This window comes from Hibiscus syriacus, unplaced genomic scaffold (assembly GCF_006381635.1).
Source record: "Hibiscus syriacus cultivar Baekdansim isolate YM2019G1 unplaced genomic scaffold, ASM638163v2 tig00110174_pilon, whole genome shotgun sequence".
NCBI classification, from domain to species: Eukaryota; Viridiplantae; Streptophyta; class Magnoliopsida; order Malvales; family Malvaceae; genus Hibiscus; species Hibiscus syriacus.
This window is the reverse complement of record NW_024062612.1, coordinates 1,033,642-1,052,485: the sequence shown is the minus strand read 5'-3', so window position 1 is coordinate 1,052,485 and position 18,844 is coordinate 1,033,642. Positions and strand designations below refer to the sequence as shown.

The following is an 18,844-nucleotide window of genomic DNA, read 5'->3' as shown; positions in this document are numbered from 1 at the left end:
GACTATACATTTTGCCACTATAATTAAAATATATAACTACAAACAAAACTTGTCACGAAAAATTAGAATCTCATTATTTGTTGTGACAATTTTTCTATCATAATTACTAAAATTTATACTCGCAAAATTTGTCAATATATATATATATATATATATATCCAAAAAAATGGAATGAAACATTTGTGACCAAAAATGATAACAATATATATTTTCACCATATGCTACACAAGTTTGCTAATTGTGATAAAATATTGCAACAATTTTATTTTTTGTCACAATTGTATATATTTTTATAATTTAATGTAATGCTTATTTATTTTGTCTCAAAAAATATTAATAGTGATAAAATAATTTTGACAAAATTAAATTTGTCACCATAATAGAAATTTATTTTAATTAATATTGACCTACATGTCGTCCTCTTCGAAGTAACATTCCTTACTTTGAGTAACAACTAATACATTTTTTTAAAGTGGTGAAGGATTATATTTCAATGGCATCGTGAATGATTACATATTTAATACAATCCGGTTCATCAGAGTAGAACCAGAACGAATTGGGATTTGATAACGCCCATTGGGCAAGCGTATTAGTGGCTTTGTTCGCTTCACGGTTGACATAGTGAACTCTTAGGTCTTTATTATCATGTAGCAAAATTCGAGCTTCGTTTAGAAACAATCCGATGGTTGACTCATCATGGTTCTGATTGGCAAATCCGTTGACAATTTTAATTGCATCTCCTTCAATGGTCGTCGTTGTCCATCCATTTTCCAGTGTAAATTTTATTCCTTGAGTGAATGCTTTAACCTCGGCTGATTTCGCTATGAATGGTGGATCAATTCGTCTACACATTCCCCCTAAAACCATACCATTGTGGTCTCTAGCAATAATACCAATGGTCGGGATGACTCCAGATCATCCTCGTTTATCTTGTCTTCCCGACCACCAGAAAGTTCGGATTTGTCTCATAATGTCATCAATAATCTCTTCCGAGAGAAGATAACAGGACATGGCATAGGTAGGAAAAGCTTGCGCCACTGCTTTAAGAAAGACTTCTCTGCCTCCAAAAGAAAGCAGGTTTTTCGTCCACCCTTGGATTCTCTTGGCATTTTGTCTTTGATGAAGTTGAAGATTGGAATTTTCCTTTTCCCTATTACAAGGGGAAATGCTAGATTTGTCAGAGTTGATCGTCTGTCCCGATAAGAGCTCGTAGGTGTAAATTAGTTCTTTGATCCTTTGAGCTTCCTGGATAGAGTTTTTGATGAACAAAATGCTGGCATCCGTATAAAGAATATGGGTGATTCTTGGGCCTCTCATGCTAGCTTTAACCCCCTTTATGAGACCTTCCTATTGAGCTTTTAAAAGGAGGGCTGAGTGACCTTGGGTGCACAATAGTAACATATAAGAGGACAAAGGGTCTCCTTGATGGAGTCTTATTTCCGGGGTGAAGCTAATAAAGAACTGTCCGTTGATTCTGACCTAGAAGGTGGCTATGCTTATACATCTTTGGATTAGATTTACGAACTCCTTTATGAATCCCATATATGTCATAATCTTCATAACAAAATTTCATTCCACCTGTCATAAGATTTTTCCATGTCGAGTTTCAAGGTTGTCCCTTTGTTTGGACCATTTTTAGCACTTTTCAAGTAGTGAAAAAGCTCATGAACGATCAGGAAGTTATTCGAGATTTTCCTTCCTGGGACAAAGGCATATTGATTATGGTCTATACAATTAGACATGATTGGTTACAAACTATTGACAATGACTTTGGACACAATTTTGTAAATGATATTACATAGGCTAATGGGACGAAAAATTTTCATGGACTGAGGGTTGCTGATTTTAGGTCCGAGAACAATGATAGTTTTGCTGACTTCATTCATGATGATGATACCTTTAAGTAGGTTAAGGCATAATTGTATAACTTCCTCACCTAGGATATCCCAAAAGGAACAGTAAAATGAGATTGGGAGTTCATCGATCCCAAGAGCTTTGTTGGGGTGAATTTGTTTAAAGGCAATCAGAACTTCCTCGGAAGTGAAGTCACGATTGAGATTCGTATTATCATCTTCAGATACACATCTATTAATAGTTTGTAGAATTGACTGCGAGGTTTATGTCCCAGAGGAGCGGAATAGAAAATTAAAGAAGTCAGTAGCAATCCTAAAGATGTCCTCAATATGGTTAGCCTGATTTTCATTCTATTCGTTAAGGGTCTCAATCAAGTTCTTGTTTTTCCTGTCATTTGCTCTTGTATGAAAGAAAGTCATATTTCTATCCTCCTCTTTAAGCTAGGCCACATGAGATCTTTGTCTCTAATAAGTCTCTTATTTATCAATGAGATGCTTTAGCTCTCATTTTAGAGCCTTTAGGTGCGTCAGAGACGTTTCAGAGATGGGCTCTAGTTCCACCTTATGGATTGAGTTTCTAATGGATTCTTCCTCTTTTTTTTGCTTTGGATATTCTTTTCGGCCAATAGCCCAGATGTTTCCCCAATTCTTGTATTTTTCAAAGATCATGGTCATTTTTGTCGGTCCAAGTCCAAGTCTTCTTGATGAGGTTTATATAGTTCTCTTCTTTGGCCCAACACACCTCAAATTTGAAATAGTCTCCACATGGGGGCGAGGTGTGGTAATTGTCCTTCTTCATGAGGTTGATCGAAATAAAAGTGTGGTCCGATGTGATTATGTTTTTTCGACTTGATGGTGTGGTCTTTAAAACACTGAATCCACTCCGGGTATACAACAAATCTATCAATTCTTTCATGGATGTGGTTTGTAGCTTTTCGACCAGAGCTCCATGTAAACCACCCCATTTTTGGCTTTACATCCCATAAATTGGCTTCGCGAATACTGTTTTAGAAATCTTGAGTGTCGTCATTTGGTCTTCTTCCTCTTTTTTCATTTGGATGGATGATTTCATTGAAATCTTCCCCAACAATCCAGGGTAAGGTGGAGGTCATGGCTAACCATTTTAATAAATTCCAATTTTCTTTTTTCCTCGTGCTGCTACTAACTCCATAGAAACCAATAAAATGGAACTGTAAATTGTTCCAAGTTATTTCAACATCTATATGCAAAGAATAGTAGCCAAGAAGGGTCACATGGACATTTTCATTCCATAAAAAAAGAGCCCAATACAGCCATCGGCGCTCTCGACTACAAAACAGTTCTTCATTCCAACCCTAGTCCGAACATGCTCGCCTTTGTTCTTCCTAAGTCTACTTTCTGAGATAAACACTAGCATGGGAGACCTTTTAACAATAATACGTTTAAGCTCTTGAATTGTCGCCTGGTTTCCAAGCCCGTGATAATTCTAACAAACAAGACTCATGCGATTGGCGGGGTTGTTCCCCAGCCGTCGTCGTTGGTTCATCATGGTTGTCTCCGTCTAAAGGAGGCTTGGTAGTGCCTGAGATGATCTCCTTCTCAATCCGGGGGGTCACGATGTTGGCGGTAACCGATTGTTCGCTTTGTCCGTGTATTCTCTTGTTTCGTTTTCCCACTATTCTTGTCCCCGCTTTTCCTCTTTCCATTGCTCGACTATATTAGTTTAACGCTCGGTTGTCTCCCATTTGCGACAGGTTGGATGGTATAACAATTATTTGTACCTTATTCTTCTACAGGTTCCGAATCATCTTCTTGAACTGTCTTTTTTGGAGCCTTCGGGTTGGCTTGTGGGTGAGTCTCACTAGTGCCTCCATCCCAGAGTAAGGAACGAACCCTGGAGGATCAGTAAGAGTTTCCCATGGAGGGGTCTTGGTTCAGTACAGGAGAGGTCATCTTGTTCGACATAGTAAATTCCCCCTCGTATTGCTCTCGAAGTGCTAGCATGGTACAATGTTGACCTAACTCTAAGCCAATCACCGTATTGGAGAAGGTTTCCGTTGCTGATAATAAACGTCAAACACTCCACTATAACATGTCCGAACAAACCACATCCGTGACAAAAGGCCAAGAACCGCTCATATTTGAGTAGACTGTCGAGTGTTTTCATCCGCTCGAGTTATGACATTCAGACATCTTCTAAGAGGCTTATTGATGTTGATCTCCACTTTGATCCTAAGGAATTCTTCGAGGCGGCCATCACTATTCTTTAAGTCAACCGCAATGGTTCATCTGATGGTATTCCCGATTTTTACTCTGGAAGTTTGATTCATGAGCCCCAACGGAAGACTAAACACTCCTACCCAAATGGGAAGAATTTCAAAGTTGAACTCGTCAACACTAAGTGTTGGGTCAAAATCAAAAACCGCAATCACGATGTCTTCCCCATCACCTCTTGTTTTTCCTCCAAGGTGTTGAACTTGAAGAGAAACATGTGAGGGCCCAAACATGTTCTTTTCACCAGCTTGCTTGGTCCCTAAATCGAGCGAAAAACTTTAAGAACCGAACTCCTTTCGACAAACTTGAACGTTATGAGTTTCTCAACCATCCATTTGTCCATAACTTCTAAATCTGCCTCCCTAATCACTATCGGCGTTTCGAAAACAGATATCTCTTCTTCGGTGAATGAGAGTTGGTTCATAAGATGGAAGACCTCTTCCGAAATGATGGCAACCTTGAAATGAAGTCTCAAAGGTTGGAAACAAATGATTTTTGGGTGAAAGCAACTAGAGTTTGGTGAGTAAGGAAATAAAAAAAATGTTAGAATATAAAGACCACGGTTGAGCTTTAGGGAGCCCTCTCTTGGAACCGAATAAAAGAGTGTGATTGAGAGGTCTAAAGAATTGGGAAAAGTGTCCTACATCCCTTTTCCCAACATTAGCTCTATCCCAAATGTTGCAAGGACTAGGACGATTCAACTTGGTTTGTCTAAGGTTTCTTCTCACATCAAACTTTTTCTTTGAGTATTCAAAAGAGGAAAGTTTGTTGGAATTCAATTGGTTTCTTTTTGAAATCTTTATCAAAGACTCCAAGTCCGAAGATATTCCTGTACCTTTGTGGGAAGAAGTTTGGATGTAAGCATTAGTCAAAAGTTCTTTCCAAAATTTCCCAAATAGAGGCAAAAATATTATGAACCAACGGAGAGGACCTATGGTTGTCCAGTCGGAAAACTTTAAATGATAAAGTTTGTTTTCTCCATTCCCCAAAGCTCAAAATCTCTTCTTGTAAAGCTTATCATCGAAATGGATCTTTAACATTTGGGATTAGACTAATCCCAAGTGGTTAAAATCCTATCCTTTTCCATCGTGATTAGCCTTCCCATTCGGAACATTCTTATTTCCCAAATTAGAAGATATATGTACTATGCTATCGTTGGTTGTCAACCTTTGACTTAGGGAAAATAGGAGATTTTTTATGATCCTGAAAGATCCTTCCGTTTTGTCCTTTGACAGGTTATGTGTTTTGCAAAGGTAATTTTCCTTCGTTCCTTTCTCTTTAAACGGGTTGGCTGCTAGAAAAAGACAAAGCCAGCTTTTTTGGCACCATTATTTGTATGGTGATCGGTGTTATATTTATACGGATCACAAAAACCTAAAATACTTGTTGACTCAAAAAGATATGAACTTGAGATAGAAGATGGATCGAGCTTTTGAAATATTATGATGCGATAATCGATTATCATCTAGGGAACACTAATATGGTGGTTGATGCAGTTAACCGAAATACTTTTACAGTCTTGAGAGCTTTGGATGATCGTTTGTCTTTAAAGGAAGATGACACCTTGATTGTCGAGTTAAAGTTTAAGATGGTACTTTTAGATCGAATAAGATAATTACAAAGGAAAGGCTAAAAGTGATTGGTAATAATTGCGCAAGTAGAAGAAAATGGCAGGATTAAGGACTTTGAGGTCAGGTTCGACGAATGTTGTACTATCGTGGGAGACTTTGTATTTCCGACGATGAAGAACTAAAGAAAGATATTCTCTCTGAGGCACATTATAGTCCATTGACTATGCATCCAGGCGGAAATAAGATGTACCAAGATATAAAGAGTCGATTTTGGTAGCCTGGCATGAAAAGAGCTATCACAGAGTTTGTTCCAAAATGTTGATTAAAATCACTTGTACATGGCTATATGGGCCTATGTTGAATTCAACCAAAAACTAACTTTAGGGGAAATGTATTTGATGAAATTAAGTTAGGGGTTTGATTCTAGAGGTCTTGAAATATTGAATAGAGGTTGGTTTTATACTTGAATCAAGTGAAAATCATGAGAAATATACCCTTAAAGCATTTGACCATGAGGAAATAAGTTGGGAAAATTGTGGAAAAATTCCCATGGATTAGAAATGATATTTGGAAGGTTTTACAAGCCCTAGAAATTTTTTCGGTCATTTTGTAATTTTTCAAAAGTGGATGGACCTATTTGGTAATTTTGAAAAGTCATGGGCTGATTTTGTAATTACTCAATAATTAATGAACACTATTGGAAATTACTGTTTGAGGGCTGAAATTGAAGTTAGAATGTGAAATTAAGTCATCTTGAAAAGTTGGCAAAGTTTAAGTACAAAATAGTGAATATTGAGAAAGTTAGTGGCTTAAATAGTAATTATGGTATTGTTGAGGTATTGGGCTGTAAGTTTAATGCTGGAAAATTATTGGGGTTATTTGGGTTTTAATTGAGGAATTTATGACAAGGGTCCAATATGAATAAAAATGAAAAGTTATGATGATTTTAAAAAGAATTCGAAAATAATAGTATTTTTAAATATAATTATTTTGTATAAATGTTAGTAATGATACTAACATTGTATTTTATATTTTTATGCGTGAATATGGATGCTTGTGTAGATCGTAATCAAATTCTTGAGACAAGCAAACAAAAAGGCATGGACAAAATTACAGAATAGTCGAACTACAGTAAGTCATAATATTAAGGCATACCAGGTGAGTGCATTTATTATGTACTTATATGATATGAGGATGACCTGCTATGAGTCAACCTCGAATATTTTTATAAAAGCATGTTTTACTATATTTTGAAATGTTTTCATAAAGTATGTGAACATGATTTTTACGAATGATTTTAGGGTATGAACTGCCCTAAAACCAATGAATGTGTTTCAAACAAATTATTATTTATTGATGGTTTGGAATAAATGGTTAATCTGCGAATTTGATTTAAAGGCCTATTGTATGTGCATTGAAAGTAGTCGATGCATTTCGACATACTTTATGTATGATGTTATCGATCAATTTTGTTTAATGCATATGTTGCATTTTCGGATCAGTACACTGTGTACTTTCGACACTATGTGTGCATCTATGGTATTCATAATGAGTTTGTGAATTACCATTTCGTTATATTAGTATAGTGTTGTTGTCACTACATAACATATACTTTCGTTTAGCACTTATGTGCAACTCAAGTACCTTGCATTCTCATTTGGCATACATTAGGCAAATAAATGGATACTTTGGAAAATATTGATTGATAGGTATGCTAGGCATACTAAATATTGTTTCGCAGGTTATGTGAAAGAAACTTGATTTACCAAGTCAGTTTTATGTACTATTATGATTTATACGATTAAATTCATATTTTGATATTTTATGATATACTTATATTTTGGTTACGCCTTATTTATATTATTATGTCTCACTAAGTGAATACTTAGTGTGTGATGGTTTCACGTGTAGGTAATCGAGTATAATCGGAGTAAGAAGTGCAACTGATATCATCTGTCAATGATTGTCTCATCAGAAACAATATGACATCTCTAGATGTTTATTTGATATTACTAGTTGGTATGTACTTAGATATGTTGTGATGCTCTAATAAGATACTTAGTATTTGATTATAGTATTATATTACGTTTAACTTAAACTACTGTTTGACGGATTTTTAAACGTTATTTTATATATTAGTAGTTGAAGAAGTTTAATAAACTATATTATTAAACTGTTTATTTACATAAACAAAATTTTATGGGTTTTCAAATACGAAAATGTTTTAAAAGTCATGTGACTTCTGTGACTTATGTACGGTGACGTATACGAAAAATGAGCGTTACATTTCCAAAAGATCTAGACACATATTTGATTTATTCGCTTGATGATAGCTCCGTCAAACAAAATTGCCACATCCAGTAATTATGGGTGCTAAGAAGGACAATTGGATGAGTTGCAACCTTCTCGTGTACGAAAGCTTCCATGATTTTCAACTTTGAAGCTTAGCAGAAATCTTCTCAAGGAGAGGGGCAAAATCACAGATGGTCAACCTCTTAGAAATAAGGGGAATCCCGAGGTATCTAACTAGAAGATAGAAGGCTTGAATACCCGTCAAATTCAGCGCCAACTGTAAAGTAGAATCATCCACCCTAGAAAAAAAAATCTATGACTCAATGAGTTCATATGCAAACCAGAAAACCTATGAAAAACTTCCATGACCCTCCAAACACCAAGAATAGATCATAAGTGCCTTTGGTAAAGACAAGTAAATCATCCGCAAAGCATAAGTTTGTTAATTGAATTCTACAATACTTCATATGGTAGCTAAACACACCACTATCTACAATCTTATCCAAAAGCCTTAATAGCACATTTGTGGAAAAGGCAAAGAGGTAGAGGGAAAGATGATCCCCTGCCTCATCCCTCATCCCCTCAAAGAAACCAAACAAATCACCATTCAACGAAACAAAATAATGGGGAGTGATCAAGAATTCCCTTATCCACCCAACAAATAAAGGGGAAACCCAACGCAAACATGACAAGCATAAAATTCCAATCAACATAGTCAAAAGCCTTATGGAGACCAATCTTCAACGTACACCAGAGATAAATAAAGCTCTACCATCGTCGCAGACAAGTTCCATAAGAGTATTATTTATAATAGATCTCCCAAGAACAAACACACTTTGATTATGAGTAATAATCCTCGGTAGAAGGAGCTGAAGTCTTCTAACAGTAATTCGGGTGATAATAATGTAATTTTATAATTTTATGTTTCTTGAATTTAGAGTATAACTTATTCAGTTTGGACGCCCAACATAATTTTTTTTGCATATGTTTTTATTTTGATAGTTATTCTTTACGACAATCTAATTTAAGGTTAAAAACTACATGAAATAGGCTGATTGTTGAAAATGTTATAAAAATTAACCTTTTAGATTACTTATAATTTTTATAATAATTTCGAGTGTGTGTGTTTTTTTTTTTTCTCAACTAGGAATGCAACGGGTCGGGTTCGGGGCGGGTTTTGCTCGCCCTATCCTCGAACTCGAAATAAATCCCCATCCTCAACCTCGACCCGATCCCCGACGGATTTTTTATCGGGACGCCCCTTCGGGGATTTTTTTTACCCCGTCCCCGAACCCGACCCGAAATATTATACCCAAACCCGAACCCGAACCTGAAAATATTTTATATATAATTAATATAAAAATATAAAATATTATATATATAATTAATATAAAAAATATAAAATATTATATATATATATAATCGGGGCGGGGCGGGGATAACTTTCCCCGAACCCGATCCCGACACAAAAAAATCCTCAAAAAAAATCTCCGAACCTAAACCCGATATCATTCAACTCGACCCGACCCAAACTTGACCGAATTTCGAATTTCTCCATCAGATTCGGGTCATACTGCGATCCCTATTCTCAACGTTAAGGTGTATTTCCTAAGACTCCCCTATTCCTATTTTGAACAATCCTCCTATCAAAGATTTAGGGACAAAGACATAGACGTTGATAGTGGGATCCTCTGTTTTGTGTCAGATAATGAATGGGGTCCCTACATATGAAAATAATATCAACGCGTGTAAATAAATAGGGTGGGGTTAATGTGTCCCTTTCAGTACTTGTTAACAGAGGGTTGGCAAAATCATGTGGGATGAACTATTGTCTTGATAACGGTAGTTAAGGTGGGTGATCCATTATTTATTTATAAATTCAAAATGATGCAGAATCCACCATCGAAATGAACTACACACCAATATCTCTCCATAAAAAAAAGGATACAAAAACTTTTATATACAAGTTTAAAATGATGCAGTTTAGTTTATTTGTTTTTCTTTATATTTGATTGACCAAATTCAATATTAGAGGATATAAAAACTTTCGAAAATTAAGTAATTTTATTTGAACGATTAATTACCTTGTTCATATTTATTCTCTCACATTTTTTAGATCATTAGATATACATCCATTAAGAACATTCTTCTTTCTTTCTCTAAAGTCTCTCTTTCGAATAGGATTAAGATTAAATCTAAATTCTATATAAAAAAAGACTTTTGAAAATTCCCGCGATTGAAGCAGCGTTGCAAAAGAAAATGACAAAATCTATGTGTTGTGATGGATGATGAGTGCATGTTTCCATCAAATGGGAACATGGTGCATGGTTTATAAACTTTTAGTATATTAACGCGTGGTATGATCGAACACAAAAATATAACTTTTTGTTACTAGTATAGAATTTTCCCTTCTTCAAAATGGGACAAAAGATGATTAAATAAATAAAACTTTGGGCAACTATCACTAAGAGTAAACTTAGAAGTTTGCTTCTTAAAGAAAGATGTTTAATTGCTTAACTAATCCATCATTGGTAAAGAGTAATGCTTTTAATTATTTTAATTAAGAATGTATATAATATTACATAGTCCAACTTCACGCAAAAGTTGTCACAATCGAAGTGATTGTTATGCGGAAAAGAATCATTATAGTATAATATGCATTTAATACCTATCGTATAGTTTTGGTCCGTTTTAATACTTAAATTTTTAATTTTTTTGAAATCATAATTAATATTTAATATTTAGTTTTAATATTTTTTTTTCAAAAACCCCAAATATTATTTACGGCATACGATATTATACATTGATTAAATTAATCTTCATCCCCATTTATTTAGATCTTCATTTTGTAAATTTCAAATGGAGATGGGGACAAGAAAACTTGACAAGGGAGGATTCGTGTGAATTATTGACTCTTATTTTTGAAAATAAACAAACCTCCATCATCAAATGTTGCTTTTATATGCCATTATTATTAAGTAATGACAAAATATTCTATTTTGGCTCAACGTTTATTCCTTACTTAACGTTTAGTTTTTATTAATATCTCTTTACAAAATTATTAATACCTCTTTTAAAAATTAAATAAATATATGACAAGGATTCAGTTACTCGTGGATTTTCAAAATTTATCAAAAATATTTTTTTATGTTTTCTTAAAAAAAATACCATATGTAAATGTTTATATTAATTGTGAATTTATATCGACGTTATGATTACATCAACATTTATATATTTCTGTGAACTGGATTTATGTGAATGGAAGAGGAAAGAATAATCTATGTATGATGATTAAGGCTATAATCTCTTTGGTGGATAGATGAAATTAATGTAGCATACGCTTGTCCTTTAGTCATAGTCCTTGCAAATATATATTTATGGGTAAACTACGTATTTAATACTTAAACTATCAGTTTTGATATATTTAGTATTTAAACTTTCAATTTTTTCAAAACCATACTTAATGCTTAATTTTTATTTTATTTTAGTATATTGCCATTAAAAACTTAGCGAAACTGTTACCTCCTAACACTTTTTATGGGTAAATTATATCATTCACCACTCAACTATTTTCTCATTCTTATTTTGGTATTTGAAGTTTAACTTTTTTAAATTTAATTACTTAACTTTCAAATTACTCCTAATTTAATCTCTCTAAATTTCAAATTTAATTTTTTTCATTTTAATTATGTATTAATAAAATAAAAATATTACGCCACAAAATATTATTAATAAAAGAAATAAGAGTGATTAAAACATGATCAATTTGAAAGTTGAGTAGTTAAATTGTAAATTTTTAAACTTTAATGACTAAAATATGAGTGAGAAGATAGTTAACGGAAGAATGATGTAATTTATCCATAAAAATGTCACATGCAAAAGTTCCGTTAAATTTTTAAAGGAGGGATAATAAGATGGAAAAAAACTAAATGTTAGGTATGTTTTTAAAAACTTGAAAGTTTAGGCATTAAAACAGACCAAAACTAATAGTTTAGGTGTTAAAAGCGTAATTTACCATACATTTATACGCATATATCAATTTAAATCAAATAGAATAATTTATTTCTATTTTACTTTAAAATTATTAAATAAATGTAAATAAATGATTGAGATTAAAATTCTATATATTAATAATACTATTCGAGTTTTTATCAATAAAAATGTATTCATTTTCAATCATATAGTGCAGCTGCCAAAAGAAACTTTGGTACTAAGCCATTTGGTGATAGGCCATTGTCTTTTTACACCATTATTTCCTTCTTTCCCTCGTCATCTCTGTAACATTTTCAACTTCTAATTGAACATGTAGGAGGATGACTATGACCAAACCAATACATGTCTTCATTTATTTATTGAGACACTTTTTAAACGTAATCGTTAAGAGACAATATATCCTCTCAAAAAAAGCTTCTTTATTTATTAATTTATTTAGTTTGAAGATATGGACCATGAATTGTTCAAAACCTCATTTGAAGGTATATATCTTAACTGGGAATAAATTGTGGGACATTTCGAGGCTAAGTTCAACTTGAAAGTAAATTATGGTTTGGTCAGCAATCAGCCATGGAATGAAAATTTTCCACCACCTAAGAAGAAGTACTAGATCTAATCATGAATTACATCCACTCAAATTGGGTTGCTATAAATAAAAATGTTTTAATTAAATAATGGTTTTCAATCTCAAAATTAAAAAAAAAATAAAATCTAGCTTGAATGAAAGCGAACCTAACCCTAATTCAACTTATCATCTACTTTATTCAGATATCAAAATCAATTTTCTATTATGGACATACATATCTACTAATTTCTTTAAAGTACGCTTGGCATGCTTATCAATTGGTACTCACTTCATCATCCAGCATTTGCCATTTTTTTGGTATAAATTTCTTCAAAGCTCAACATTTTGAGGTGGCTTATACATGCATGCATATATGTGCCTAACTTTGAAATTCCATCTACCCGATACAAAAGGATAAATCACTTGGAAACTCGTCGAAGCTTTTCAATGCATGAAAATGTCAGGCGTAAAATGCATGGTAACTGCCCAGACTTTTCCGAAAGAAAAAAGTTGAATTTGGAAACATGAACGACGAAGGGAAGGGGAAAGCGTGAGCAGGGTGTCGCAGTTACACGTGTCGAAAATCCATAAGGGAAAACTAAGAGGGTAAACCAAGCAAAAGTATTTTCACGTGGATCCCTCCATATAGTGGGTGTGTGCCCAAAATTTACAACATTTTGCCCTTTATTTCTGATGTTTGTTCGTAAGTTAACCCGCCAACACTGGCTGAATTTTTTTTTACTGCCAGCCTTTTACCTCAGTTTACCTCTCCTTGTCTCACTCTTCTTCTCGTATCTTGTCGTCTTTCCACCCTCATGAACCTGATCAGAGTATCACATGATTTTTTATTAAAAAAACCGATTATTATTACCATAACTTTTATCTCTATATAAGCTTGTTAAGTTAATGGTAAATTATTGGGAATAGTGGATCAGACTGTTCAGTACTCACACTGGCTTTTGGTCACAGCAATTACAAAGCTAAAAGGAAACTGGAGAATCCATAAGAAAACAAAAGAAAGTGCGAATGTTATTTTTAAGGAGTATTTATAATATAATTTTTAGATCTTTGAGTAGGATATTTAGCACTCGTATGTTTATTTTTATACATTTTATAATAGTGATCAAACTAAATTTAGTTCACGTTTTAATGGATATTTTAAAATTATATAAAAATTGATATTACAGTAAATTTGAAATAATAACGTTAATTAGCTTTAAATCATTTAAAAATATTAAATAAAAGAGAAAGGGACAAGAAATAAATTTGAAATTGATATTTTGTATAATTAGTTTAAACAATTGTTTAGTATCGATGATCTAACCATGTTAATATTGTTGGCTTAGGGTACTTGTTTTGTGACCCCAATAGTACTTGGCATAGAAGCTAGGTAAGCCTTCAACTCAAGAAAATAAATTTAGTTTATTTTTCAGTGTTAGGGGTTTGGTTATTTTCTAAAAGTGTGTTTTACCCTGGCAAAGATTAGTCAGCTCATATTTTTTCTTCTTTCTATTTCATTGCAGAAGCTGCCTTTAATTCATCCTAAACATCCTTTCTTTTTCTTTCTTCATATCGAATTTTCAGGATTTTACAGCTAAAAGAACAGGTGATGATACTGAAACTGTTTTTCTATCAACCATTTCAGAAAAAGATATTTGCACTTCCTTGTTTTCTTTTCTGTTTTTGTCACTAACAACTCTAAGAAAGAAAATTTTATGGTTTATGACATGTTAACATGAACACTGGCATTGGTAATAGAATCACAAACAGGGCAAGTGCCTACCAGAGTGGACCCACAAGCTGTACAGAGACAAAGATGCCTGCATGGCAGCAACAGCACACTCGACTCCCTCTCCCCGCACTTCTTACACTTCCTATTATTGTTCCCCACCGCCGCACAACCGCCGCTCACTTGTGGTTGAGGTGGCACCACCTTGCGCCACCCTTCATCGCTGCTGCCACAGCTAGACTCAGCATCGTCCGCCAACGAGGCTGCTGCTCCGCCGCTCATGTGGAGTTCCTCGCTAACGTGGGCCAGGACTTGTTCTAAATTGGTGCGCAGGGACTTGGCAGTGGCTCCGTTCGTTTGTGCCATGTCTCTCCACAGTTGGTTCTCCACGTACAGGCTTTTAACCCTTTCTTGAAGAATCCAGTTTAGTTTCCCCATCCTTTGTATCTCTTCATCCTTTTCCATTAGTTTCTTCATTGCCCCTTCTTGGATTGCTGCAATCAACATTCTCGATTGCCTATTTCTTCTTTCTTCAATTTCAAATCTCACCTTTTCAGTCTGTAATTAATGCAAAATCCATATCAATAAATTGACAAGTTAATTGAGCATTAAAGAAAGCTAAGAAGAGGTGGTTTTTCCCATTCATTGAAACAGCTGAAATAAGAAAAGTTGATTATTTTAAAGGAAACTCACGTGTTCAACAATGAAACGCTCAATTTCTTGTTGTTGGAGTTGAATCTGGGAGAGGACGTCATCATCAAGAAGAGAGGAAAAAGCAGAGAGTTTGGTCTTTTGAGAGACGAGATATGATTCAAGGCCATGGACGAATGTATCTCTGAGCCTTTTTCTTGGTGCTGAGACAGGGATATTCATATTATAGGTAAGGCCACTATCAGCTTTGTTGATTGAAGTTTTGGCTGAAATCGGATCACAAAGAAGGGTTTGATATAATGGAAAAGCCTGTGAATCTTGTGGCATTGAATCAACCAAAGGAACTCGAATATCCATCTGGGTATTGCTCATCCCTTGATTCGTATTCATAAAACCTCTGCAACAAACAAAAAACAAAAACCCATATAAAAAAAACGAAAAACAAAGAAAGAAGAACTAAACACATTTGTAATAATAAGAAGACGAACCTGGTGGTGGTTAACTGAGGAGGGAAAGGATTCATATGCGGAGCTTCAACTGCCATTGGATAAAAAGCAAAGCTGTGGGGTATATTTATTCTTTGCTTCAACGTAAATTGGTGTGGGAATAATATAGAGGGATACAAGGGGTGGAGAGAGGGGGAAAAGAGAGAGTCTTTGGCTTTGAAGCGGGAGAGAATAAGGGGAAAGAGATGAGCTTGCAAAACAAATAAAGATAAACACAGATATAGGTGGCGACTGGTTTTGAGACAAACTCGACCAAGACTTCGTTTATAATAATAATAATAAAAAGGGGGAGGGAATCAAATTACTATTTCTTGTACACACAATATTTTTCTTTTTACAAATTAGCAAGACATGGGGTGGCAGCTTTTGTCTCTAAATTTGGTTACTATTCAAATTACTATTTAAATTGTGGACCAGAAGGGGTAATATGGGAATATCAAGTCGGGTCCGTCGAATGTGAGATTTTTTAGTGCTTAAAAAGAAAACCAAACACCACGTCGCTGTGATTTTTATCAGTAACTGACATGCGGCATATCTGCCACGTTTCAGCTACATGGAGCTGTTCCACGAAAGCCTATCACTACGGTTAAGCACCTACCCACCCACCCCCCGTCGTCATCATCTACAATTTGAGAAAGAAAAATAAACAAAACCGGTGAAGACCCGTTTGTGAACGTGACCCAGTAATGGACCCCGCAATCTTATCGCACGTGCGAAGTGTGGGGTTGTTTCTTTTTCCAAATACGCGTAATAAAAACGATCAAATTTATATTTAAAAGAATTGTGCCTAGAATTTATGAGTTTAAATATCAATAGCTGTATGAATGGTAATGGGTCGGGTTTGAGGCGGGTTTTGCTCGTCTCGTCCTTGAATCCGAAATGAATCTCCATTCTCAACCCCGACCTGATCTCCGATGGATTTTTTATCGGGGCACCCCGTCAGATATTTTTTTGCCCCGTCCCCGAATTTGACCCGAAATATTATACCTGAACCCGAAAATATTTTATATATAATTAATATAAAATATATAAAATATATATATATATATATATATATATATAATCGGGGCGAGATACCTTGGCCCGAACCCGACCCGAAAAAATCTCCGAAAAAAATCCCCAAACTCGAACCCGACCCGATATCATTCAACCCGACCCGAACTTGACCGGGTTTTGGGTTTTCCCGTCGGGTTCGAATCATACTGCCATCCCTAAATAACTGCAGCAGTGTGATCGAACGTTTATTATCAAATGATTAAAAATATTTAAAACATATACTAATTTATAATAACCTTAGTTTTTTTTTAATGCTTAATTTTCCTTTTCAAGATATTACTATTAATTACGTAAGTTTATTTCTTCAAATCTAATGCTATTAATATTTTAACGTAGATTTAATGCTTTCAAAAGAAAACGTCAATTTTATGAATTACGTTTGTAGTTGGTAATATGAATTAAAGTTAGTAAATTTTTAATGTAATAGAAATTTATTTTTTAATTTCAGCAATACAATCATTTAAATTTAAAATTTTGATCGAGATTGTTCAAATTAGATATATAGTAATAAAAGAAACAGATTTGGATAATAATTACAAGAGCTTAGTCAACCATTTACTCATATATGCATGCATTGGCTAAACAGGCAATGAGTGCAATAACTGTCATTTGTCTTATTGTTTTTCTTTAATTGATGGCTAATTAATTAAAAAACTTTAACTAATATTTTTACTTACACATATCATTAAATAATATTTAATTGGCAACCTATTTGATTGTTGTTAGATTTTATTAAAAAAATACTCCTTTTTCTTCGAATTTATTTGAATAATTTTTAAAAAAAAATCAACAATGAAAATATTTAAATTATCAATTAAATATTTTTTTGATGATTATATGTGAAAATGTTAAGTAAAAGTGTCCATTTAAGTTTTTTTTCACTTTAAATATTTAGAGTTGTTAGTATAAATGACTGGTTTCTTAAATAATAAAAGTTAAATAGTTTAATTTCATTAATTTGATTTTTTTATCTAAATGAAAGTTAAAATTAAAATGATATATAATGTAAACTATCCAATAAATTTAATGTGATATTATTATTGCTCAACAGTATTTAGACTTTTTCAATATCCAGATATAAATTTTCACGAAAGAGTAAAAAAAAACCCACTAAGTTACTTTAATTGCATTAATCTCGAATTCACAAGATAAGAAGCATTGAAAGTTTGTTTTCTGACTTTAGGTTATATTTCAAATGCAAACAAGGTAATTAAATTAACTTTTCCATTAGTAATGATAAAACATATAATCATAAATCTAAGGGTAAATTACACCAATGATCACTAATGTTTGAGTAAGTTTTTTTCTCCATTAAAGTTTCAAAAGTAACAAATTAGTCACTAATATTATCTATTTGTAACAAAATTGTCACTCCACCGTTATCTCCGTCAAATTAATGACATGACTGTTAAAAAAATGTTAATATTCAATAGTTCCTTAAACCACTATTAAAACATCAAATAAGTCATTAGACAATGATTTTATATCAATTTTACCCACAAAAATTTTTTAATTTAAAAATATAAGAGACTATATTCATCCTTATCCGAAAAAACAATAACATAAAGCTAACACCAAGAATTATGAGCAAAAGTGAAGCAAGTTTATCACTGTTTCTTCACCATCAATTGAGTTCGCCATAGTTATGACTTTTATACCTAGAATCGAAGTGGATATTACATACAAAACTACTCCAAATGCAGTTGTGCACAAACAATAATACAAAAATAAAGAACGGTCAAAGCAATAAAAAGAGTTTAAACATTCAATAGTATTTGGTCCCTTATGTCTAACTATTTGCAACAAAATCTCTTAGTTTTGCTAAAATTAAAGAAACTCATAAAAGTGAATCCATTACAAATCAACATATTAGAATCAATTGTGATATTTAAGCATGGTAAAATTATGGTCCCAAGAAGTATAGAAAGAAAAAAATTATCAGTTTCAAATAAAGCGTGTCTATTTTAAATCTGGGTATAAGCATATGCAAGCTAGAGATCTGGGAGTTAGTTAGATTCAAAAAATACTTATTCTACATTATAGTGGAAGTTGTATTATTATTTTTGGGTGGAGAAATGGTGGAGGGACAAATAAGTTGTTTCTAGTCAGCTGACACTTTTGAGGAAGATATCTGAAATTGAAATGAAGTTAGGTAACATGAAATCAGTAAAACAATGGAAACCAGGGATAAATGAGTTGTTTTGGTGTTAGCTAAAGCATTTTCTACAAGGTTTGGGTCACTTGCTCCCTAGCTCGGATGGTCAAGTCTGCTTAAGATATCAACGTCAACACTTAAATCACGTTATCCTTCAACTTCTTTAGATGGTGACACCTCTATTTTCTTGATTGCAACAACCTTCAAAATACATAAAGAG

General features: G+C 33.5%; 2 protein-coding genes across 2 annotated transcripts; both read right to left on the bottom strand.

The window, feature by feature from the left end:
* Positions 1-915: 915 nt before the first annotated feature.
* On the bottom strand, positions 916-1,317 carry LOC120216982. Its single transcript, XM_039214235.1, has one exon. It carries the CDS (start codon positions 1,315-1,317, stop codon positions 916-918), a length of 402 nt encoding a protein of 133 aa, XP_039070166.1.
* A 12,892-nt stretch (positions 1,318-14,209) lies between these two features.
* LOC120216877 (BOI-related E3 ubiquitin-protein ligase 1-like) lies at positions 14,210-15,750 on the bottom strand. Its single transcript, XM_039214158.1, has 3 exons — positions 15,396-15,750; positions 14,950-15,304; positions 14,210-14,814 (listed from the first exon to the last, which is right to left on the bottom strand). Exons 1-3 carry the CDS (start codon positions 15,449-15,451, stop codon positions 14,248-14,250), a joined length of 978 nt encoding a protein of 325 aa, XP_039070089.1. The 5' UTR covers positions 15,452-15,750; the 3' UTR covers positions 14,210-14,247.
* Between the last annotated feature and the right edge of the window lie 3,094 nt (positions 15,751-18,844).